Raw genomic sequence first — 26119 nt, 5'->3', positions numbered from 1 at the left:
TGCTGTGTGTGATGTTACATAGGTTCCTTTTTCTTGATATATCTCGTTAGCATTTGTGTTTATGTACATATTTTTTTGTAATACAGTATGTACATGCAGATAAGAGTGGGAACATCACACACTCAATCTTGATGCAAGCTGAAGCAACAAACCAGCAGATATGAAAATACATGAAAAAGAAGAAGGATAGAGACACACACATACACACACATATACATGTGTATATATATATATATATATATATATATATATATATATATATATATGCTTGTATGTGTGTGTATATACATATATATTGTTAACAATTTATTGTAAAACAAAAAAAAGAGAAATAAATATCTTTGTTTAACCAAAGATTACTCTACACAGGTGAGACGAAGAGAGAGGTACAAGCTAAAAAGCTAACTAACTAGCAAGCTACTGAGCAGGACTAGCAATGAGAGCTGAGTGTGTGTGATAAGTGACAGGTGCCGGCGTCGGGACAGAGACTACCAACCCTCTTGCTGAAAACGAGGGGGGATGGTGGGGTGGAGGCAAGCGTGCCCGCCGCTCCCCACGCTGTCCGCAGAATGTGATGAGTGTGTGTGTGATTCTCATCCATCCCCTTCAAGCCGCCTCATTCCATCGCCACGCTCCCCACAAACACCGTTTTTCGAGCAATGTTTGTTGGTTTGTTTTTGCTTGTAGTTGAACTGAAATGAGGGGCATCGACGCTCTCTGTGAGTGCAGAGACGAGAGAGAGAGGGCAGGTGTGTTGCAGGTTTTTAAGGGGCGGTCGGGGGGCCGCGCCAATGTCGGGGGGGAAGGCCTCTCTAGTTGAAGACTTTGGGGGCTCCCTCGGGACGTCTGGTTTGGACGATCTGCTGCTTTGGCCGCGCCGCCTCGTCCTCCTCCGTCTCGCTCTCACACACGTGGACGACCACGCTGGGGGTGGATTCTGTCCCTGCGTGGAGCTCATACTTTTCACCTGGAATAGAGGAAAAGGAAGGGTGGGAGGGAGAGCAGGAGTTATTAAAAATTAAATACTCTTTAAGAGGTAGTGGTGCAAAGTAACTCATGACATTTGTTCAAGTACTGCAGTGATAGGATAAGACTAATCTTACTATCGTCAAATCCGATGAAAAGACCAAATCCAACAATTAAGTGATCCCGACATGTATTATCTGTGTAGGCAAAGCCTGATATAACTTATTATTGAGCTTATTGTGCCATTATAGACATTTCATGTAAATGAAGTACTCACTAGAGGACCCAATGTGTATGTGAGATTCTGCATAATATGGTAAATGGTCGTGTACTTATGTAATGTCTTTCGACCACTCAAGGTGCTTTTATGCGACATGCTAAATTAACCCATTCACAGACACACATTCATATGCTGATGGCAGAGGCTGCCAGGCCTAATCGAACCATTCGATGCACATTCACACACTGATGGAACAGCCTTCGGGAGCATTTTGAGGATTCACTGTCTTGCCCAAGTGACAGTTTGCAGTTACTGACTTTAACTTGTATGCAGGACTTTAACCTGTGAATAAGAATTAATAGTTTTACCTCGATATTACTTCCACCACTGTTGATTGGGAGACCAAAAACACTGTCTGAAAAGACAGCGAGACAAGCTTAAGCAGCTCTGGTTTCTATAATATACTTGTCTAGTTTATTATTTATTGTTACCATTTATTAAACATTGAGGATATTTTTAAAGCACAACATTTTTTGCTGTTTGTCTGTCCATTGCATTGAAGGTCGTGTCAGCACATGGCTTCAAGACAAAACAAAAGGGACTTTCCTTGAAATAGTCCTGCCATTTGTCCAGATGCCAAACTCAGTGGACTGAAAGCATACAGTTGCTAGATTGTATCACAGTTGCCATGGAGATGAGATCAGACAGCTAGCAGACAAGAGGAAATTGGTCGAGTAGCATTTTCACTGTGGTGCCAAACAGAGAGAGGGACAGTGAATAGAGTCCTGCTGTTACCGCAGGGAGTTGACAGAGGGAGTCAGCGCGCTGTGTTGCAGCGCGGCTCTAATCTGATTTTAGATGCCAGGATATGAGCTGGAGAACAAAGCCATTTCCTGATTCTTCATGTTGCTATGGTAACAGCCGTTTGTTTCAAAAGTGATCCATTGGGATGGACAGTGTGTGTGTGTGTGTTTGTGAGAATGTGGTAAGTTTAACCATGTTTTTGTTGATAATGATAAAAAAGAAATTAATAATAATGTTCAACTGAATACTTTAGAAGCCCCAGCTAGACATGCAGGAAGAAAGCTGCCCCACCCACACATTTTCAATGGCTTGAGAACATAATGCCTTGCCTGAAGCTTGAGAAAATCCACTACACACTGAGTGGATCTGGTAAGAAAAAAACAAGATTTGGAGGCTTTCTGATAAACTTTCAGGGCTCCCATGTGGTATTAGTATGTGATGTTGTCGCTGACCATTTACACTCAACTCCAAGTCTCTGAAACATTTTAATTAGCTGTTATTTCTGCTATTATTATTATGTTTTTAACATATATCCTCTTATCTTCCGTCCTGAGACTATATATATATATATATAAACTTTATGATTTGCTTAATGACTAGCTGCGGTGGGTTTGTTTGTTCCTAATATATGCAATTGTAAGAGCATATACATTGTACAATACTATTTAGATATATATATATATATATATATGAAAAGAAGTAATGTTTTTCATCAGAGCATACCCACATACACAAATATGGACACCTTTTCATGTGTGTTAGGTGACATTTTATAAAGGTTGCTGCAATCTAAAATCTTGTCGACGCGGCAGACATTCATTAGTCATTATTTCTGAGCGGAGGGGCTAACTGCAGCTTCCAAATTTAACTGTGCTGAGCTGCCTACACATTTTATTCACTTGCTAAAATTGTAATAGGATGGTAACTGCAAAAATATCTATTCATGGTATAAGAGAAACAGATCTGCATGATAATCATTACATAAGTTGGTAGTGGTAGTCAGATTACTTTATTCATAGGAATTGACCATACGCCATTTACAATGATAACAGTGGAAGATTTAGTATCTGGAAGTATTAATAACATTGACAGGTAAACAAAAAAAGGCTTCTCATATCTAGTCACGAGCAGACTTGTCTTGTGTTTGGGAGATTAATTGACGTACTTGTTTGTATTTTTAAATTGTATGAATGTCTTTTAACATTACCAGAAATGTGTTTGGGATATCTTTGGCAAAGCAACAGTATCTGAGGTAATGTTAGCTAGCACTGCTTGAGTGTAAACTCCCAGGACAGCAAACACTACACTAAACACTAAACTAGGGGCCTATTATATATATTTATCTATTTTCCCCAGTGCAATATCTTCTTAATGTGATTCATTAAGGAGACCTTTCAAATGGTCCCTATATTCTCAGCAATGTATGATTTCTTGTGTCAAGATGTTAAAATTAGCCACCTAAAGCTTATAGGCTACTGATGTCATACTCTTGGAAACCTTGAGCTTTGAATTACAGCGGAAATACAGTTTTCTTGACTTTAAACATTGATCTCCACAGTGCCTGAACAGATTTGAAATATCCATCTCACTTTGAACTCCGTTGCTAGCCCTTACCAAACAATTAAAATTTTAGTTTATATCAAGAGTCATAGGACCCTGGGAACACCCGCACCAACACCAACACACAGTGATGCATATTTCCTTAGAGATGTCAGAATGCAGCAAGTGAAGGTTAAGCACCCTTGACACTGACGGATGGTGGCCAGCACTGTGGATTTCATTTATGGGCTTCAGGCTGATTTTTTTTCTTTTTATGTTGCTGCCTCACTAAGACCATGTGCACAGTAAAACCGGAGCAGGACCTTCTGTTGCGTTAACAGCCATTTCACATTTTTAAAATGCCACTCAGGTCATAATGACATCCTAAATGCATCTGTGATCGGGTAAATAAGACTTAAGTCTACTTCCCAGACATTAATAAAAGGCCTGAAGAAAAAGTCAAGAGTTATGATTCCACAATATCCACCGTGATTCTTGTGTCAAATTGCTTCCTAGACAAATAACCTTTCTTCAACTCCCTGCTGAGGAGCGTGAAATTATTTCCTGTTTGTATCTGCCTTCAGTACATACCGTTTCCTCTGTGTTGCATCTGTGTGTGTTTGTCTGTTTATTTAATGTATGTGTAAGCATTGCGCACAAGCTTGTTGATCATATTTACTCGGTACTGACCAGGTCCTAGCTTGGCTACCGCACACAGCAGGTCGTAGTTGATGACAGGCGTAGCGTCGTCGCTCTGGCTCCAGCCCACAGGTGGCGAGGCAGGTGGCGAGATGAGAAACTGTTTGACGGGCTGGGGAGGGGCCAGGTATGACTTGTCGATGTCCTCTTCGCCATTCTGGACCTAATGGAGAGGAGATGGAGAGGGTGAAGCTGTTAAAGAATATTTTATGTATTTTCTTTCTAATGAGTACACTTGTCTCATGGAAGGGTCAAATTAATTGTTGAAATTCCTGCGCTTTTCCCACATATGTAATCGTGATACATAAAAGCAAGAAAAGCATATTAGTTTGGCAGTCCTGGCATCAATTGCAGGCTCCTTCCCCAGAGGGTATTGTGGCGTTTTGATAGCAGCCAATTGCCATAATTACAATACCTACACGCGGCACCTGTCTAAGCTTTAAAATTCTAAATCCTTCTACATCAAAGTGCTGAGAGGTAAAGTGGAGGTCATGACTGATGATGGGTTTGTGATAAAACAGCCCCCAATTATAAGTTGGCATAACTTATGGTTTCCCAGGAAGGGGGAATGTGAAGATTTGCAGGCCAAATGATGACTGAGAATCTGGACCAGATTGTGTTTTAAAATAAGTTTTTTTTAAAAGACACCCAGCTTACACATAACAGGTGTTTGAACACAATTTTGGGAGTACATTTCAATGGGTTGTTTAGATTTGCTACACACTGAAATATAAACATTTAAATTGTTCTATGTATCCAGTAAGATGTCTAAACTTTTGCTTTTCAACCAGATTTAGTCAGCTTTTACCCAAAACGAGCGGACGTCGATTTAGCTACAGATTATGAATGATATGTATACATGAAATCATTTAAAAATGATGAGTAGTGGAGAAGGGGTACATACTTCCTCCTATATGAACAGGTTTGTCATTTACTTTTTAAAATTATTTTGTTGAAAAATGAAATCCATCCAACTCTAATCTTATTTTTCTAACTATGAGCTACTGGAAACACACTTCACTTTGATTTTTCTCTCCCTCTCTCCCCCAAAGACAACAGATAGACACGCAGCTAAGAGTGAAGAGAAATCAAGAATTTATGTGTTAAATCATGTGACTAATGTCATTAGACAGGAGGGTCGGGGGTTGAGGGAAACAGTAAGGTGTGGATCAGAGAGGAAGTGAAAGGACTTGAGAAGAGAGCTAGTGTCACCCTCCTTTTCTCAGATTTTTGTGCCTGTTGTGTGTGTGCGTGTGTGTGTGAGCAAGCATGTTGCAGTGAATGATGCACTATATCATAACTTCCCATGTAAATAAGCATGCTCCACGTCCCAGGCTCCTTCCTGCCCTTTCCCAGACCCCTTAAAAGTCACTTACTTGAGCGAAGTAGAGTTTGAGCTTCTTGCCGTTAAACTCTGACTCGTGCAGCTCGATGCGAGCGCGGGCAGCAGCCTCTGGGGTGCCGAAGTTGATCCGAACTCTCCGGAAGCTTTTGAACATCTGGAAAGTCGTCTGTTCATCGTAGATCCTAAATAATGCCTCAAACCTCTCCTGCAGAGGAAAAAAATGTGATAAGAAATGGATTTGAAGATATTCGGAAAATACTGTAGATACTGTGGAATCAATAGCAAGTATGCATAGGTTTCAAACAGGGCTGTAAGTAACAGTAATATTCATTACTGACTAATCTGTTTATTTATTTTTCTTTGAATTCTTTATTCCCAGAGCCCAAGGCGAAATCTTCAGCATGCTTGATTTGGTCTAAAACCCAAAAATACTGAATTTACACAAAAATAGAACAGAGAAAAGTAACATATCCCCACTTTTGTGAACCTGGAACCAGCACATTTGCTTGATTAATTACTTAAACAATTAGTTGATTGTAAAAACTACTGTTAATTCATTTTCTGTACTAGCAAAACGAGGAGTGCTTTCTTTCTGGTAAAATGTCAAAAACAATATCATCTCTGCACAATTTGCATATTTCTATCTCATAATGATGAGCCACATTTAGGGTGAGCTCAAATTTGGGGGTTTAAGTTATTCACTGAGACTGTCTGAGCGTCACACGTGAGACCCATCTCATTTGCTATTGTGTTAATAGGGAAATTAAAATGTGATTTTCCTTTGATGATGTCAGTCTCCCAGTCCTCTTTCCTCACTAGTCTCACTGTCTGATTATGTTATTCTCTCACCCCCCCTCTTCTTCCTTATGCACCACACTTTGTCTTTAACTATACTCATATGATATGATGCATTCCCAGTTTGTTACTCCATCCTCTCCCTGGGCACCAAATTGGCCTCCTCAGCTGTGAACTCAATCAAGCAGCTTAGTAGGAGGGCAAAAGGAAAAAGGCAGCCGGTTTCTAAATAATCAGTAGTGTTGTTCTTTGTCTCCTAGCAGATCGTGTCCCAGCACAGGTGGAGACGTGACGTTAGGTTCTTCCTTTCGGAAATCAAGATGGATGACGGGCTGACCAATTTAATCACTAACACTTTGCATTAAAGGTTTATGCAAAGACAAATGTAAACATACCAAGAAAATGATTTTACTGTACTTTTCCCATTCCCTTTAATGTATTCAGCCCAATGTCCTGAGTAAGTTTCATACGTCCATGATAGTGTTATTTTCAGCGCTTGTCTCGATTTATTTTATTTCAGGCAGTGGGAAACACAAGACTGAAATTCTCCCACACTTGGCTTGTTGGCTGACACAGCACCTCTCACCAGGATGGAAAGGGTGCGTGTTAGCTGGAGGAACACAGGCAGCATGTCGACTGTGAGATCTGCCTCTGCACATTAGTGACAGCTTAGTGATGGCAGACACCAGGTTTCTGTAAACTCAGCACCCTGAAATGAGCACTGGGCTCTGTGTCCTTTGGTTGAATGCATTATAGATTTGGGTGTGCTTGTGTAAAAAGTCATGCCGTCATCTAATTTCCATATTCATCCCAAAAGTGCTGCAGGGAAGCTGTGCAAGGCTACATTGCTGCAACTAACACTAATTATTATCCTTCGTAAGCAATCTCACAAGCGCAAAATCCTCCAAGTCATCTTGGACTTTAACAATGAATTGATGAATTCATTTACACTAAATTGTTACTGTATGTGTTACTAGATGACTGGAAAGTAAGCACTACATGGAAAACAAATCATAAAAAGTAAGATGCAAAGTAAGCATATAGCTGTATGCGCATTTACAACACCTACAAATATGTTTATTTTAAATAAAAAATACATTTTTCAATGTATTTACAAATAATTATTATAATTATCCTTGATATTCAGTTAACTGTCAGAGGAATAAAATTAACAATTAAAAAAAATTAAATTAGAGAATTCTGACTTTTTTCCTTTAAATAAAATTACTCAAACCAATTAATATATAATAAAAATAGTTAGCTCTACAGCCGAGTAATTGTTAGTATAAGAATGGGCTGTAAAATACAGGGTGTATTCTGCATCTCTGTGAAGAAATCACATCGTCATCCTGTCTGACACTCTGCAAGCTGTGAACCACAGTTTTGCTGCAGTGTGATGTACACTGTGGTTAAATAATTTGCATTTCAAGAATAAGCAGATTGATGCTTTTACTCATAATCCTCCCTCCTTGGTTTTTTTCCCAGTTATTCTCCCCATGTAAGTGCATCTGGTCTTCCCTTGCTAAACGCCTCGGGGTGGCTGGCTAAACTTCAGAGCCATACAAGGTGCATTCTAAAAAAGCAAGGAAAAGAGGTCAAGTCAGGAATGTGTGATTATCTTGACTCCTTTTATGCGTTTTGAGGAGAATTACTGACTAACTATTGTGAATACAATGCTAAAAGCCAGAGGAGAGGAAAGAGTGGGACTCACCACGATAAAAGGACGGCCGAGTGGTAAGTGTGCTCATTAAAAATTGACTCTCTCAGACGGACAACACAGTCAACTGCAATATAGTTGTTAACAAAATAGCTTCCTTATTTTAATTATGCATAAACAGCAGAAGAAACAACATGTCAAAATGTTGTCGTAACGAGATTAAAGGGTCAACCTCTACGAAACAGATTTCTGTTTAAATCGGAGCAACAAACTTACAGATTTCTTCTGTTCTTGCTTTTTTTCAACATAATATTGATATCAGACAAAGATGGGTAAATACAAAATGCAGTTTTTAAATGATTTCATTTATTAAGGGAAAAAAAGCTCTAAACCAACCTGGCCCTATGTGAAAAAGTAATTGCCCCCTAAACCTAATAATTGGTTGTGCCCCCCTTGGCGGCAACAACTGCAATCAAGCATTTGTGAAAACTGGCAATGAGTCTCTCACATTGATGTGGAGGAATTTTGGCCCAACTGAATTGTTTTAATTCAGCCACATCAGAGCATGAATGGCCTATTTCACAGCACTGTAGTTTAGTTGTGACATCACAACCGTACAGAAGTCCTGACGGCTCATTTAAAGGATCCGTTTCTGAATACGGCTGTGTGCATTTCTCTGTGGATTGAGTGTTTTGATATTTTCACAGTATTTAAATATCGACCTGCTTTAAAATCACAAAAGGTTGATGAGGCTATTGTGTTGGCAAACAGTGACTTATATACATGTCTGGCAGTTGCTGAACACAAACTCCCTTTGTAGCTGTTTTGATCTCCTCCAACTGTCTTTACAAACTGATATGGCTCTTTAGCTGCCATATGTTCCACTAAAGTCATCGGTTAGTTGCTAACTCAGTCTCTTTATCGCTGGGAAGGTTTGGTACAGTCAGTCTATCAGAGCTTTTTTGCTTTTTCTTTCCGTCGCTTTTTTCCGTTCCGTCTGGAAAAGACGATGAGATGAGATGAGATGAGAATGGTGAGTTTGAACCAAAACACTAAAGTAGTGAGCTGCAAGACCAAAAACAATTAGCTATACAAATACTTCAAAGCTGAGTGGTTTACCACAACAAATAACACCATCCACTTTACACAAAGTATTTTTCCATTGCCAATATACAAATATCAATTAATACAGCTTTAGAAAAGTCTGGATCTTTGCATCTTGGCCAAAACTCTGTTATATGTTTTTTCTTACTTCTGAGAAAATCAAAGGCTCATATAACATCACTAAAATCTAGCTTCTACGTACTTAAATTTTCAAGCATTTAACCAGTCTTCTGATTTGGGTCTAATTGTAATGAGCTCGAGAATGAGAAGAAAGCACTTGTTTGGCCAATCTGCAGAGCCCACTTAATTCCTTATTCAAACCATGAAGTGTCCATGAGCCTTAGCCAGCTACTATGACTCATGTCCTCAAACCTCACGTGTGATAACCAATAAGGTAGTCGTTCTCATACATACATACACACATAAATGCACACTGTGGGTGGTTCCTTAACCTAAATTGATGTTTTGGCATGAGTAGAGATGTGGGAAAGCTCGGAGATCATGTTCCATAATAGCATGTAACGTTTATTTTTAACCCTCCGCACACTCCCTCACATACCCGCGGCCGATTGGTGTGTAACAAGTGAGCGTGCTCATCACTAATTTAGTCGTCTCCATGAGCGGACATCCTGACGGAATGAGAGGAGGAAGAACAAGGAAGAGGAGAGGGGTGTTGAGTTACACAGGGCTGAAAAGTGGCCTTATCACCTGCCATTGTGTGTGTGTGTGTGTGTGTGTGTGTGTGTGTGTGTGTGTGTGTGTGTGTGTGTGTGTGTGTGTGTGTGTGTGTGTGTGTGTGTGTGTGTGTGTGAGAGAGAGAGTGAGAGAGAGACACACAATTGTGAGTAAGCATGTGTGTGATGTGCACAATGTGTTCAGGATTCTTTACTGTGTTTCCACAATTAGATCATAGTATAGTTAGCTGGTATTTCTGTGTGTACCAACGCTAAGGTCGTCACAATACCAGAATTTTAAACGTTTATGTAATACTGGTATTAAAAAACGATACTCGATACCTCTCAATACCACGGTAAAGAGAAAAAAGTCCTTGGCACACAAGATGGGGTCTTTTTTACCTTTACTTTTGTATCAACATCCTGCTCACAGTGCAACCTCAACTCACACACAAAGGGCATGTCTGCATGGTAATGTGACAGGTAGCACCATCAGTACTAAACACAACTGAAGGACGACTGTCTGCTTGTCAGCAGAGATGGACTGGTTTTAACCACACGCACATACGCAGCTTGATCCGGCACCTGGTACTACTGTATTGGCAGCGACTGAGAGCTGTAGGACAACAGAGGAGACGGGAACAGCATGTTCTTGTTTTTCATTCTCAACCAGGCACATTTATTGGAAAAGCAGGACAAAAATATGATTTATCTCACACAGGAGCTAGGTAACATAAAACAAGAGAAAAGTGAGAAAAAGTGAGAGGAAAAAAATATAAATGTTAAGGTCTTTATTTTACTCCAGGCTTTGTTTATCTAGCAAGAGAAGTATAATGTGCTTCATGTGGAAACGGTCAAGAGGAGGCGGCTTGCTCTCAAATAGCGGTCTACTTGACTAAAACAGCAAGAGCTGTCGTCATTGCTGACCGCATGTTTCACCATGTCACCTTTACATAACACCCATGGTGCACTTCAACAGGCTAAATTCCCTTCCTTTCCCGTCCTGGAGTGTCTCGTTATCTCGGCTCAGCTGTTGCACAGCTGAATAAGCTTGAGGGGCTGTTTCACCAATGTTTGCAACATTCAAACTGCCCTTTCACTAATCAGAACAACTGCCATTCTAGCGACCCATTTATGAAAATGTGAGAACCCTGTAATGGATAGGAAGCGACAACCATTTGTGAAACGCCGCTATAATTAGCGATCTGTGTATAAGCAGCGCCTCACAAATATCTTTAGTTAAAGAGGCTGCTCAAAGGCAGTAGTAGCATGTAGCTCTGTGTTCAAAGATCATCAAAAAAATAGAGAAGATTTAATTTCCCCATACACCCAAACACATGTCCTGTTTCCTTCTGCAAGAGAGCAACCACAGAAAAAGAAGAGGCTAGAATGGACATTTCCACTCAAATCAACATAGCAGGATGGTCAGAGTGGCTGCCATTTTTGTGTGTACCGTTCCATTGCAAAGAACCAGCGAGATACTTCCATACCGATTTGCTACAAGTAAAGAGGTGACCAAATGCTGCAGTAGTAGCGTGTGCTTATAAAGTTTAGATTAAGTTACTGCTAATGCAAACTAAACATTTTCTACTGCTTTCGCTTCACATTAAAAACCTTTAACTGGCAATGGACACAATCATGTATCAAAAATGCTTCTACAACACAAGAGAACATTCGTTGTGGGCCTTTTTTAACAGGGGTTAAGGGTCAGTTTGAAATATTTCAGGGAGTAATGGAAGAGTCAGGAGCAACTTCAGTGAGCTGCTGGATGAAGAGCCGCGGGAGAAAATAAATCAGATCAAATCTTGGTTGCTCACAGAATGATGGAAAGGCCAATTATTGCGCAGCTTTTTTATTAAAACGACAAGACTTGTAAGACCTGTAGCATTAAACAATGTTTTGTACTATTTAAATCACCACGGCAAACAGCTCTCTGAGTACACCTACTATCACCACAGTTTACAGTAAACAAAGTCCTCTTGATAACTCAAAATGCTTCTGGTAGTAGAGTGAGGGGAATATTGGGAGAAAATGCAAATGAGCTGCTCCCAATGGGCCACACTTCTTCTAAGTGGAAAAAATAGAGTTGAACTACAGTGCTTGAACAGCAAATCGTATTTCTAATGTAAAAAATGTGAAACAATGTTATATTGTGTAGTATGAGCCACGAGTATACTGTTAAATCAATCTACTTGTGAGGGCCAACATTCCCTCAGGTGACTGCTGTGGCCACACACAAAAAAGAAAAGTATAGATTAAGAGACATGACACACAAAAAGGCCCAACAAAGAGGCCGAAAGCAACCCAACACAACAAAAAATCCAATGTGGAGAGATGTAAAGCTTGCTAGTGAACTGCAGCCCATCCTTTAGCTGATTGCCCGTTGGGTAATGAGGCAGTTATGTTCCTGATGGTAATGGAAAGGCTTGTCATCGCGGTGGCAACGGGACATGACTGTGGGCATGACTCACATTCAGCGGCGCAGGGAGAGAGACACAGAACCAGCAAGATCAGTCTTCGGGCTTGGGAAAAGGCGCAGCAAATTTATTGGGCGATGCCGACAGGATGTTTACAAGTCAGGCGAAAGTGCAGAAGCAAAAACGGTACAGGAAATGAGATAAAGCCAACAAATTTAAAAAGTATTTAGAGTATATCTACTTCACACCTCTTCCAGGTAATGAAGCAGTGAAGCAGCGGAACTGGGTGTAACCTTGTGACACATGACTGTGACTTAAGTGTTTTCCCATGTTATGTAAAGGAAGGATTGCGTTTCTTCAATGTGCATGGATCACTTACAATTAGCAGAGCTTCAGGTCCATCCTGTTCTGTTTGCACGGTAAACACAATGGCGTTAAACAAAACACGCACTGAATCCAGCCTCAGTTGCACCAAAACCATCCACACAAATACCAGATTTGGATGTATTTTCAGCAAATTGTGCTCATATGACTTTCTTTGTCATTGTTGATTCAGCGAAGTTTAGGGATTTAAATAATGCTCACATATTCTGCTGTTTGTTCTCCGTCACTGCTGAGAGTAAACAAGACACATCAGCTGAAACACACTGACAATGTTCCATCATTCCTGTGATCGGCCATGTGCCTGAAAACACACTTAAGACGACAAAATGGCAATAAAATTCACGACCATTTTCGATTTCAAAATAAAAGAATTGTTGGATTGCCATGAGAGAACAGCATTTGACATGGCAAGATGCAAGCGTGGGCTCTGGGAAAATGTGACTGCATTTTTAACAGTTTTCAGCATTTCACAGACAGACTAACCGATTTATCGAGAAAATAATCAGAAGATTAATCAGTAAAGAAAATAATCATTGGTTGCAGCTAAATTACTACCTACAAGCAAGCTTTGTCGGTGTAGAAATCTACAGCCCCAGCATTTAAATTCAGTGACTCAGTCCCAATGCTCTATTTTGATCTGGTTTTGCATTTAAGATAGTACAGTATGTAAATCACATTGGCACTTGGATACCAAAATCCATGACTGTAATCCGCAAGCTACTCCTGTTCTATGTTGAATTACACCATTTGGCATTTTGGATCAAAATGAAAAAATAAACCGAGCCTAATTGGGATGTAAAGAAGAGTTATTCAGTGTTTGTTTTTTTTTTTTTAGCTTTGGCGAATCACTCATCTTTCTCTGCGACACGTGCGTGGTTTTAGCAGAGTCTAATCCAAACACTCGTGCTTGAATGGGATTTGGGGGAAAACCGACAAACTAGGCCGCAGAGCCTCGGGGTGAGTCGGGGAGAGTGTTACACATAAAATAGATTATGTTGGAATAATTAAGAAAATGTATTTCTTAAGTGTGTGGACCATTTTTAATTACTCCCGGTCCAAAATGGAACCGGTCTAATGAGGTCAAACAAGACAGGTGGATTGCAGAGATAACAGACGCAGCTGGAAAATAAATCCCTTACCTGCATGTCCGTTTCAGCACATATTTTTCTTATCACATTCCTTGCTTTTTCCATCACCGCTCCATAAGACAGAGCCAACTTTCCATTGCAATTAGGTCTGTGTGCAGTTACAACTATAACTTGTGACATGAAAATGTGTTATGTTTAAAACTCAGCAGACCTTTCGGCTGCCAAACGATACTAAGGGCACTGTCGAAAAGTGAAACAAATATGTTTGTCAGGTTTTCAGCCTCGTTCTACAACACAGAACAACACACACCTCAATGAACCTGTAACTGAGTGGTTACTGTAATTTAGTTTTGATTTTTTTAGTTTCATTTTCTTAATGTGTAATATAAATATGCTTTGGGCAAGTATAGTGTCTGGTCAGTGATAATAAACCACTGCAGCCTCTACACATAGCATGGGAGTTTGTGGCCAGTGATTTAGCACAAGGAAAGACTATAACCTACAGTTATCTTGCTATCTACTTAGGATGAGGTAATGTGTATCAGTGGATAAACTCTGAGGTTGTGTGTGTGGTGACCCAACACTCTCGATGCACAGGCAATCAAGGCTCCTGTCAAAGCAGCCATTAATATTAGCATAGCAGCAAATCCTCAGTATTACAAAACAACTCATGATTTATAGCTTTGTGTGTATTCTGTGGCCTGCACAAGCATCGGGGAAGCATGTGAATGGGACAAGTGTTATTACAGTGGGATCAATACCTCCAGCGGGTAGTGGTATGGACAAGGGGCCGACGCCGCGGCGCTACACTGCCGCTCCCTCTGGGACAGTGTATCCACGGCAGGGAGATTGAAATCAGTTTACAGCATGAGGGGACACATTAATCCTATTACCACCAATCTGGTCGTTATGGTTTTTATTGAGGCTAGAGCTTTTCCTAGTCAGCGTCACTTAGGCCTCGGTTAAACACTCACATGCGCACAAACACGCATTTTCACACACTTAACATTTCTCCCACGCAGATTCACACACTTTAGAGGCGACAGTAATCCAAACAACATTACATAAGGTGGCTAAGGGGTGCTGCAGCTCAGATGAGCTCTTTCTCTCTACTCAACACAGTCTCTTACTGCTCTGTTGCATTTTTACCTTCTTTGTTTGTTTGTCTGTTGGTGCATCACAGCGCCCACCTATAGTGAAGTATTACTGAAGTAAAGCTAGGAGCATGGCTGCACAGCTGACAAAGTGCGATGCATGTCAGATTTCCATTTCCTGTTATTTTATACTTCTACAATACTGTAAATGCATTTAAGAAGGAAATACTATGCAGATTCAGATTATTAAACCTAAATATAATCAACAAATACACTATGATGTAAATCACCGGACAGTACACCAAGTACTTAAATCAACCCTACCTTTACTAGCTGCAACATTATGGTGATATGTACATGAATGCATTAATAATAATAATAATAATAATAATAAAAAAAAGAATAATAATAAGTACCTCGGGATCATGTCCACGAGTGAGGGGGCGATGGAGTATGAGTTTGGCCGGAGAATCGGAGCAGCGGGGGCGGTGTTGTAGTTGCTCTACCGCACAGTTGTGACGAAAAGAGAGCTGAGCCAGAAGGCAAAGTTCTCGATCTACCGGTCAATCTTCGTTCCTACCTTCAACTATGGTCATGAAAGTTGGGTCATGACCGAAAGAACGAGGTCGCTGGTACAAGCGGCCGAAATGGGTTCTCTCAGGAGGTTGGCTGGAGTCTCCCTTAGAGAGAGGGTGAGAAGTTCAGCCATCCGTAAGGAACTCGGAGTAGAGCCGCTGCTCCTTTGCGTTGAAAGGAGCCAGTTGAGGTGGTTCGGGCATCTAGTAAGGATGCCCCCTGGGCGCCTTCCTAGGGAGGTGTTCTAGGCACGTCCAGCTGGGAGGAGGCCTCAGGAAAGACCCAGGACTAGGTGGAGAGTTTATATCTCCACACTGGCCTGGGAATGCCTCAGGATCCCCCAGTTAGAGCTGGTTAATGTGGCCCGGGAAAGGGAAGTTTGGGGTCCCCTGCTAAAGATGCTGCCCCCACGACCCGACCCCGGATAAGCGGTTGAAGATGAGATGAGATGAGATAATAATAATAATAGTAATAACAATAATAATAATAACAACATTGTGCATAAATAGTACGGTTACTTTTGGCTCTTTTGATGAAAGTACTTTTACTCAAGTACATTTTTGAATGCAGGACTTGTAGAGTATTTCTACACTGGCATTTCTACTTTTAGAAAGATCTGAATATTTTTTCCACCACTGCCGATGTTTTTTTTATTTTTATTACTGTTTTGTCTTACCAACAAGCAAACACTTAATGATCATATTCAATTTACAATGAAATTATTACAATTAAAAGAATATGAAAATGGTCATGTTTTTAGAAGTTGAAAACGGTCATTTCCCCTTAATAAATTACTTTAATACACGAAAAATCAGTCATCAAAATTGTAGTCGATTCATTTTCAGTGGCTTGAATAACTGACTTACCGCTTCTGCACTTCCGTATGTTCTCAAAAGCCCAACTGTATTCTTTTAAGGTCACTGGTTTGGCATTGCTATTTTAAGCGCTCAAACTACTTTGTCTTTACAGAGCCGTTTGTGTTGGGCTGGAAACTGTATCAGAAATTCTGACAGGAAAATTATGCTCGACCTGTAATTTCAATAACAAAGGCCAATCGTTTTATGACGCCATTTCCCCGTCTTCTTCCTTGGGCCTCTACATTCCATTGTTTGGCTTTTCTCTTTGGTTCTAATCTTGTCATTTCATAGTCGAGTCGTCTTGGACACATGGAAACCAGACACCACACCCAGGAGACTGTCCTTTGTTCTACGTCACCCTAATGGACGGAAGGCTAACCTTTAGCTGACACCTGAGCCCCTGCACTTCTCTAAGGTTTCAGGCCAATGTGAGCTGCCCATCTCCACCTGCCTAGTGCCCAGACTGAGGGAGCAGGCACACCTGAGCCCACTGCTCTGGACCAGGATCGCTCAACCTTGCCAAGGTGCAGATCTGGTTTCCTACCAGCACAAAACATGATACTGTCAGCGTCTACATCCATCCTGCCTGTCCTGCCTCTGCTCCTCTGCCTCTTGCCTTCACCTCAACAACTGGTCAGAGTGCATCACAAGCGTGTTTTGAAATGCTGGGCCTGGATCATATTAACATTCAAACCTGATTTATGTTTGATGAAGTCTGTCGGTATCTTATCTCTAAATAATAAAACACTGCAGAGAAAACGGGTTACTAACTTAATGACAAAGGATTAATAATAGCAGATCAAGTCTGTCAACTGAGATGGGTAATAAATCTGTCAAGGACCTGCCTCGGATGATACTTAAACTTGATTCTAATGTAGACAGTATGAGCAATGTCTTCTATAGGGCTGAACCGATTAAACGATTTGTGGATTAGTCTGTCTTCAAACACAAATAGGCATCTTAGAAGTCATTTTTCAAGCAAAAATGCCAAGATTAAACTTGTTTCAACTTCAAATTGGAGGTTTTTTTTTGCTTTTCTTTGTCGTATGTGATCGTAAACGTAATATCTCTTGGTTTTAGACTGTTTATCTGACAAAAAAAAGATATTTGAAGAAGTCACCATGGGCTTTAGGAAACTGTGAAGGGCATTTTTCACCCAATATGAAGAAAATAGCTAATTGCGATTACTTTCTTTACTGATATTGCAATTGCGGTAGGATTCACATCATTGGAGAGAATTACTGTATGCTTTTTGCATCATTATTCTCATTTATCTGTAACAAAAAAAGACTTGTTGGGCGGTACATCTCTGAAGCACCCCTGTACTCCAGAGGATAGACTTTGTTTGTTGTGTGAGCTCGCTGAAATTGAGTATCATTTTTGTTTTACCTTCTTGTCTATGAAGACATAAGGGATGCACTTATTAATACAATAACGTCCATTTATGTTGATTTCTTTTGGTAAGATGAGTATGAAACATTTGAGTCGTGCTTCAGGAAGGGAGCTTTTTGTAGCAGGTTTTATTTGTCAAGCCTGGGGGAGAAGGCAGGATATTTGGTTTAAGAGCGAGCGGTAAAATAAATTTGTTATTAAATGAAACACAAGAGGGCTGGCCACTTTTTTCGCAGGGCACAAAAACAAAGAAATCAATCAATCATTCACACTTAGAATGATATTTCGACATATTTTGCCTTTAAAAGATATTGTTCCCCTAATGCGATGTAGAAATTGTAGTCCATATTGCGATTTCAATAAAATTGTGATTAATTATGCAGCCCTCAAGCCAATCAATTAATTGAGAAAATAATCTCTAATCGATAAAAAACACCATTAAAATGAAATATAAAGTGATCATTATATCCATTATTTTAATATTTACCCTAAAGCTATCAACCGAGTCTACCCAGAAATTGTGTGAAATATTTCACATTTGATAAGTTATAAATAAACCTCATAAAATCACAAATCTGATACATTGTTGTGTCCCTTCTAATGTTGCCTAGATGCTCAAAATAACCGTCACAAATCAAAGGGAGTGACAGCATGTTATGTAAGGGCGTGTGTCAAAAAAGACAGTGGGAAAGAATGAAAACCTCACAGACGTCAGCAAAATCACTACAACTACAAATAGCAGATTAGTCATCAAATCTCTCCTCCTTTCTCATAATGAGCACGACTTCTGTGACAATGAAGCCTGAGAAAGCACGTATGACACAAAGACAGAGAGAAAGGAGGACAGATGTAAAGTGACCCAGGTGGACGGAAACTTCTCCAGACGTTGTGTGTGTTTGCTGACAGAGGTGTTTGTCTGTAGGTCTGTGAGTCCGCTGACTCACTGTTGTGGTTGGAGTGTGTGACTGTGTCAGTGTTACTACAGTCGTCTGTGTGTGGGTGAGCAGGCTTAAGTTGAAAAAAACAGCTGTCCTTTGTTGTTTGCAATGCAGCTATCCTTTAGTGGTTTATAACATGTTTCTCTGTAATAGAGTGTGAATGGGTCATAATGTCAAAATCCTGTTTTCTCCCAATGCTTCCTAATTAAAACACACTTAATTCAGCGACAGACTGCAGCCAGAGAGGCACTTATCAGGAGAAAGAGCAGGTTGACAGGCCGATTAATTATTCATACGTGTATAAAAGAGCAAATAAATGGGAAACCATCAAACTGGGAAGTGAATCAATAAATCAATTTGATGTAAACGGCAGCATCCTATAAGGCATGCAAGGTAACTGTAAAGGCTTGCGTCACGCTCTGTGTTCTGTAATACACTCACTGCCTGCCAACGTGCTATGACCTTCACCATGTGTCCTGTGCTATCATCTGCTGATGTGGCTACATTTTCCAGGAAATGATAGTGTTGTCACGACATACACATACAGTACTACAGCGGCTGCCCACAGCTCTGGCCTTTAAATCTCACAACAACAATAGTCCTTTTGTTTTCTCCAAAATGGACACAAAAGACTCTGGTATGAAAGCCTACTGTACCATCAGCTCTACCATTATTACAACAACAACAACCTGCTCTGTCCACAGCCTCTGTGATTGGCTCATTAATGATGTAACCAGCTGGTATGGAGCCAAGGCAAGCTATTTCAACTGTGTCAAAACAATGGCTCCAAAACACCACAGCCAGTCGCACAGCATCTCCTTTAATTAAAAACCCACCATTCACTTATTTCCTTCATGTTGCCCATTCTAGCACTACTGCAGTTGCCTAATTTTCCCTTGAGGTGTCTATAAATAGAAGCAATCCACATATTAGTACACCCAAAAAAAAAAAAAACAGGAGCCTTGAGATTATTGTTTCTCATCTTCAGAGATATTAATAAAAACAGGGGCCTCAGACAGCTCAAGTCTTGTTGAACGATAATAAAAACAAGAGCAGGATGACAGGGAGGTGAGCTCAATCAGAGGCCGCTCCCCACGTGCCTTGCTTTAATCTGCCCTCTCCCCCGTCGCTCTCCATCACTCTCCGTGTGCCAGAAACCAGGATTAGTGGTGTTCTTTGTGCCATTCGAAAGTCAACCCTCTGTCTGCTATTTTAATTATGTACAGACCCCCTTTTCTATAGGTGAGTCTGGGAGAGGTGCACTGATAAGAGCTGCTTGACAGGAAGCTTTAGTTTAGACTGTGCTCTGGTCAGACTGTCCTGTCCGAGGCTGTGTCAAGCCTGTCTGGGGAAGATGGCTGATCTCAGCTGAACTGGGTTTCGTAAACAAAAGTAAATGTCAAACAAATAAATGTGTGATCTCCCTTTCCAGCAACATGTTAGCCCTGACATACTGTCACTCAGGGTTTTCAAACCCCTTTATCCTCATAGCTAAAATAACATTTCAAACAACACTGTCATGATCCTGCACAGTCAACACCTCAAGACAGCGATTTTTCTGTCCCTGGCAATTCTTTAAGATGACCGCTTTCCTATAATTACAGGACAACTGCAGGGTGACACAGTGGTGTCTTTCACCTTGGCTGGTCTGCAGTGGTTAGAAAGTGTAATGAGAGTTGGGAGCAAAAACAGCAGCTGCCTGGCCTCACTCTGGAACACAGACCACAGGGGTGGGTCACGTTCAAATATGCAGGATATTTCTCAGTAGCATTACACTACAATCACATGCCATTAATACGTGCAATTCATGCCATGACAGTTACAAGAAGTAGGATATTAATACACACATGTCCCGATGAGCAGCTAGTGTAAGGTTAGTGATGCACATGAAGTGGCAAAAAAGTGATAAAATATGGCTGAGCAAGTCGCAGTGGGCATGAGGGTGGGGTGACTGGTTGCATAAAACCTGCAACTACTCTTTTGGATACAAGAAAAAGCTGATTTCACCGCATCCAGAGCACATCAGCACCTATACACTGTTTGCATGCGATGAACTATACAGTATGGGTCTCTACTGAACACACACACAATCATAGTGTTTGTACTCCTGAGCTGCACTGTAGCTTGGTTTTATCCGGTTTTGATTCTTGCGTCTTGTTGATGATGAGTCAAATCAGACAAGCAGCCAGCAGGTGAGGGAATATATTCTGACATGGAATTTACAAAGGGTTTAGTGGGGGAGCCCAGCTTTGGCAGACCATCTGTGTGGCCTTTTAAAACCCAAAACTGGCACATTGCAGCACCAAAGGTGGAATCCTCAGGCTCACTTTGAAGACATTCAAGTGCAATTGCTTTCCTGCTCTTTGACTGACAGGCCACATATCGAATACCTGCAGGCCCTACCTGCCCTGAGGACAAGTCAATAAAATATGACAGGAAGTGTTAAGGTTGCTGCGTTTATAGTGACCTAAATGTACTTTTGTGTGTGTACTTAGTTAAGCTTGATTTTTCTGAATACTATAGAGGAATAAAAACTCACATTACCTGCACCTACATTCCTTATGGCAGCAATCACAACCCTTCAGACTATCATGGTTGGATTATTTATATTACAGTACTTTAGAATTAATGTTAGTATAATATTTCTCTGAGAATTTGCATTGGATTGTTATGGCTATTTTTCTGTATTCTAACCTTGTGTACCTGTAATGCTGCTGGGATGAGGGGCGAGCGGGGATAAAGAGGGGGGTGAGGAGGGTCTGTCCGCCACTGCGGTCTAAAACGGCCTCACTTCTTTCCCTGCATGTGCCTTGCATGGACAATTCAATCCATCATCACACCCTCCCATTTAACTTGCGCACCAATTACCTCACGCTCCAAAACTTACACAACGATACAACAATTGGTGCATTAAGGATCGGTGTGTTTGTGTGTGTCCCGTTCTTGCCATGTCTACCCATTTCTGCAATTCCTCAAACGTCAATCAACTGTGGCTGGCGTGCGCGCGGCGCGGGACGTGCGTCTTCGCGAGCTGCGGCTCCCATTGATAAAAATCCTCGTCTGAGAGACAGGGCTGCATTCAACGTCACCAAGACATGCATGCACGGTCCTGAGCAAAACTGCTGCACAATCACACCACAAGGGCACAGCCGTGATGATTACTTACGTTATTAAAAGTGCCTTTTTTTAAGGGGGGTGAAAACCGTACCTGCATTTTGTCTGAGGTAAAAACCTCGATGTCTACTTCGCAGGCGATGATGGTCACCATCTCCAGTTTCATATTTATCGATGGCATTCCCTTTCGTGGTTAGGGGAAAAACGATACGGAGTAAAAAGTCTTTCTCCTCCTCTCGAGCAGCAGGGCGAAAGAGTGTGAGAGAAGGGTTGTTCCTCCAGAAACTTGAGGTCGAGTCCACTGTTCTGGTCGGTTTTGTCAACTGAGAGAGAGTTGCTGCCGGACTCCTCGCTGCACTGACGCGCTGCTGAGTGATGCTGCAGCAGCCGCACAAACTCTCTCTCTCTCTCTCCCTCCTCCTATCTCTCCTGCCCTCCCCTCTGGCTCCACATTGACGTCATTACCATCCTCACGTTCGTCGTCTTTTACGCCACAGCAGCGCTCGGCGAACCGTGCAGGGGGCACTGCAGAATTCACGGTCCGGTTTATTCTGCCTTTTCATGCGTTCTCAATTATTTTCATGCGTTTTCATGTTCATCGGGCTGCTAGGGGGTAAATACAAACATGTTTCACAACAGTTCTGAAAATTTCAGTCCATCAGTCAAACTGTATCCAGTTACATCAGCACCAGTGTCACCCTGACTACCCCTCTGCACTCCAGCAGAGAGCCTGTTTACCCTTCATGCCTTTGAATGATGCTTTTCTCTCCATACAGTACACCGAGCACATCGCCGCAGGGGGTGGACATAATCCCAGGAACATCGAGGCTATACAATATTATGAAGTCATTCAAGTCTTATGTAAAAGCCCTACAATAACTTGTATTTTTTTATGGCTGTGCCGGAGCGTCAAGGGAGTTGAACAAAATAATACGCCTTACACGTACGCATTTCAGATTATGAGATGTTAGGAAACAGTGAAAAATGTACATGGTAAATAAATACATTTGATGTCATACTAACAGTCCAAAAAAAAAACAGATATTCAGTTAAAAATATATAAAGCAGAGAAAGAAGCACATCTTCAAGTTTGAGAAGCTGAAGAAATTTGGTATTTGCATTTAATAAATTGCAGATTATCTGTCGATTGATTAATTGAGTAATCGTACCAGTTATGTTTATTTTTCAAGCGGTTCTCTAATCTTTGCTTTCTTTCTTATGAAATACTAATGTTTTATCTCTTCAGGTCTAAAAAAAAAAACGGCAAATGAAACACTAATCATTCTTCAATTCTACCACTCACACTTTAAAGGGCTACTTTACCCATTTTAAACCAGCTCTGTACCATGGCAATATGGGCAGAGTGTGCAGAGGAACAGTGTTTGGCTTTGTAGCAACGGAGGTTCGCCAAACTTTCGGAAAATCGAGCCGTTCTTGGCAGACTCTAGGTGGGCCACTGATGCTCCAAGCTCTGGGTCGTGGTAAGCCAAACAACATTCATCTGCACACACTGCCATGACACAGAGCTGGATTTATATCAGCAAAATATCTCTTTAAGGACATGTAAAATGTCCTTAAAAATACACAGTAAAATAGAGGTATTTGTATTTAGGGTCATGAGCATTAAAAAGGTATGCAAACACGGTATTATTATATTTCAATTACATTTTCTATTACATTTTATTCATAGTGCCAAATAGATAAATAACAAAATTTATCTAAACTTTATAGAGTAGGTATAGACCACACTCTATGACTTATTTATGATTTACATAGACCCAACAATTACTCCGTAGTGGCAACGAAAACCTTCCCTATTACAGGCAGGAACGTCACACAGACCAAGCACTATGGAGGAGTTGCTTTATACCGTTTCTGTTACTGCTTTTATTAACATATAAAGAGCCTTTGAGAATATTTTAAAGCTCTATACAAGTCAAATGTATTGATATTATTACACCTTGCAGATGTTCTAGTTATTTTGTCCATCACGTAGCAGCAACATTACAAGCGGCACACATGACTCACAGCTAATTTATCGATAATATCCTTGTGATTAAAGTACAATCGTAAACAAGCTATATTTGAAAATATATCTTACTACATAATACATAAATAAATCAAATTACTGGCTCACAGACAGACATCCACAGTATTCTGTGCCAAAAACCCAACGCTTAGTGAAAGCATCTATGGTACTGCACAGTCCTGTCAAGGCACAATTGCATAACCGTGCCTGTCAGCTGCATGCTCTAGTATTGCCCTCAGTTGACGTGGTATGTGGCTTCATGGACCTAAGAATAACAGAAAATAACATGGTTATATATAAGCCAGTCACGCTGATGTGTTCAAAGCTGTTGTCTACCTACATGCTGTTAACAGAATATTGTTCATGTAAAGACATCTATTTTGGACATTAGAGTCTTCAGGGCAGATGCCTTGTAGATCCTATGAAAATGTCAAAGCTGTACTGTACTTTTAGTGCTGACTTGTTGATTGGAGATTAGCTGTACTGCAGCTCTTTATCACTCAAAAAAAAATCACTACCCCGGCTGCCACATCTCCTTTTTCTCTCAATTATGATTATCCGGTGCAAGTTTCCACTTCAGCTGAAGACCGATCATTAAGAAAAAATTCCCACAGACATTATACCCTTGCATAATAAACCATGTCTTTTTTTCCATCACTCTCTCCCTCCTCAGTTTCAAAATAAGAATTGCTCGGCCGGCCGAGACAGCTAAGTCCCCTATAAGCCATTAATATTAAGGCTGTAGGCGGTGAGGGCTATTTATGTCTGTGTCTGTCAGGCATTGTCCACGCTGTGCAGACAGAGAACATGAGTGAGATATATGTGAGGATGACTGTGACATTCCTCCACCAGACAGCGTCAGTCAGTCACCCGGTCTGGAACAATCTGCCCCTAAACGCCACATATCAGGCACGGAAACAAGGTGGCCTGAGCCTGAACCGCAACATCAGCTGCTTGATCTGCTGGGAGTGAATGTGTTTTATTCTTTTAAATCACAGTAAGAAGAGCAGGCAGTAGAGAAGATGTTACTCTACAAGTTAAGATAATATTTCAAAATCAGTACCTCAGCTTATTAACCACAAGCTCAGAGGCGATAAAGCAGCGCGCCTGTCATCTATTCTCTTAAATCCACTGTTTTCTTGAATCTAATGTAGCCTGCTATCGCCAAACTGTGATCATTTAATATGGTTGGTTGGGAAACTCTCTTTTCACTTGCCCCTATTTTCAAAGCCTTAGGACAACAGAAGATGGAAGACATTCATTGCATTGCTGATGGAAATTTCAGCTGAGCAGATGCTTTACTTAAACCATCCTGCCTGTATTTAACCTCACATATAGTCACATCTAGCCACTCAAGTGTTACTGCTGCACTATACGGCCATGGGATATGTGGAAAGATTGGTCGTGTCAAGATGGGAACCCTAGATTTGTGAAAACTTGCAAACACTTTTGTGAAGCTCACTTCCCGTCCACCTTAACCATTTGAGATCAGTGCCTTACTTTTACCATTTTACGAGACTTTTGCAAATCTTGGGTTACCATCTGGACACAACTGGCAATACTGTGGAGATGCTCAGCAAATTAAAAAAGAAAGAAAAGGACTTAGTAAAATAAAATCAAATGTCTATATATTTTGTTTACAAATTAATGTGATGCTGGTCTTTAGTAAATGTACTGTCACAATAACGAGCTAGCTACAGTACGAGAGGCACCTGTCAGTTGTAACAACTGAACATCACCTGCTGTGATTAAAAGTGCATAAAACTACCAGTTAGCAAGTGAGCACAGAAGTCATAAGAGCTAGCTAAAAGTAATGGATAAATGGATGCTGGATACAGATGACGGAAATAGCAAAAACAATTGTTGAAAATGTTAAAATAGTGAATAAACGGTTGAAATAGATAAAACTTATGGATGAATAGTCAAAATCATAGACTGCATATAAAGATGGATGACAGGACAAATCCACAACAGTGAAGCTAAAACATCTATACCGCCCCTCGGTGGCTGGCTGCAGTAAATGTTTTAAAAGCTGGCCTCTCAACGTTAGAAAAAATATGTTTTTGTTTGCTATTATGGATGTGATATGATGGCTATTATTGTTGTATGATCTGGCTCAGGTTTGTATAACATGAACAAATATAGAGAATGAATGCCATACATTTTTCTTTTATTATCTAGTTGGATACTGGTAGAAGTATTGGAACAACTCCAGCTGTGATTGGTTTGTCATTGGTCAGGCGGGTGTATGAGCGGGACTTCGAAGTCACGGCTCCACTGCCCGATCATTACTGCAAAGAGTCTGGCTTCAAAATGATAAAATGGCAGTGCCTGTATCCAGAATATTTTGGCTTCGCTTTTGCACGGAGGGAGAAAGTGTAGACGCATTGGTCATAAATATATACAGTCCATGGTTGAAATAGCTAG

General features: G+C 40.8%; 1 protein-coding gene across 2 annotated transcripts in view; it reads right to left on the bottom strand.

Annotated features, from left to right (window-relative positions):
• Positions 1-284: 284 nt before the first annotated feature.
• The window catches only part of rcan3 (regulator of calcineurin 3), a 37584-nt gene continuing 11749 nt past the window's right edge, over positions 285-26119 (bottom strand). The window contains exons 1-4 of one of the 2 annotated variants that reach the window (XM_083924402.1): positions 21758-21884; positions 5605-5778; positions 4220-4391; positions 285-967 (exon numbers count right to left, since the gene is read on the bottom strand). In XM_083924402.1, coding sequence (XP_083780528.1) covers positions 813-967; positions 4220-4391; positions 5605-5778; positions 21758-21844 — 588 coding nt within the window. In that variant the 5' untranslated portion in view covers positions 21845-21884 and the 3' untranslated portion in view covers positions 285-812. Of the gene's footprint in view, positions 968-4219; positions 4392-5604; positions 5779-21757; positions 21885-26119 lie in introns of those variants that run through there. The other variant, XM_083924403.1, reaches the window with a different exon arrangement.

This window comes from Echiichthys vipera (assembly GCF_963691815.1).
Source record: "Echiichthys vipera genome assembly, chromosome: 12".
In the NCBI taxonomy this organism is placed as follows: domain Eukaryota; kingdom Metazoa; phylum Chordata; class Actinopteri; order Perciformes; family Trachinidae; genus Echiichthys; species Echiichthys vipera.
The sequence above is the reverse complement of the archived record's forward strand: the minus strand, read 5'-3'. Positions and strand labels throughout refer to the sequence as shown.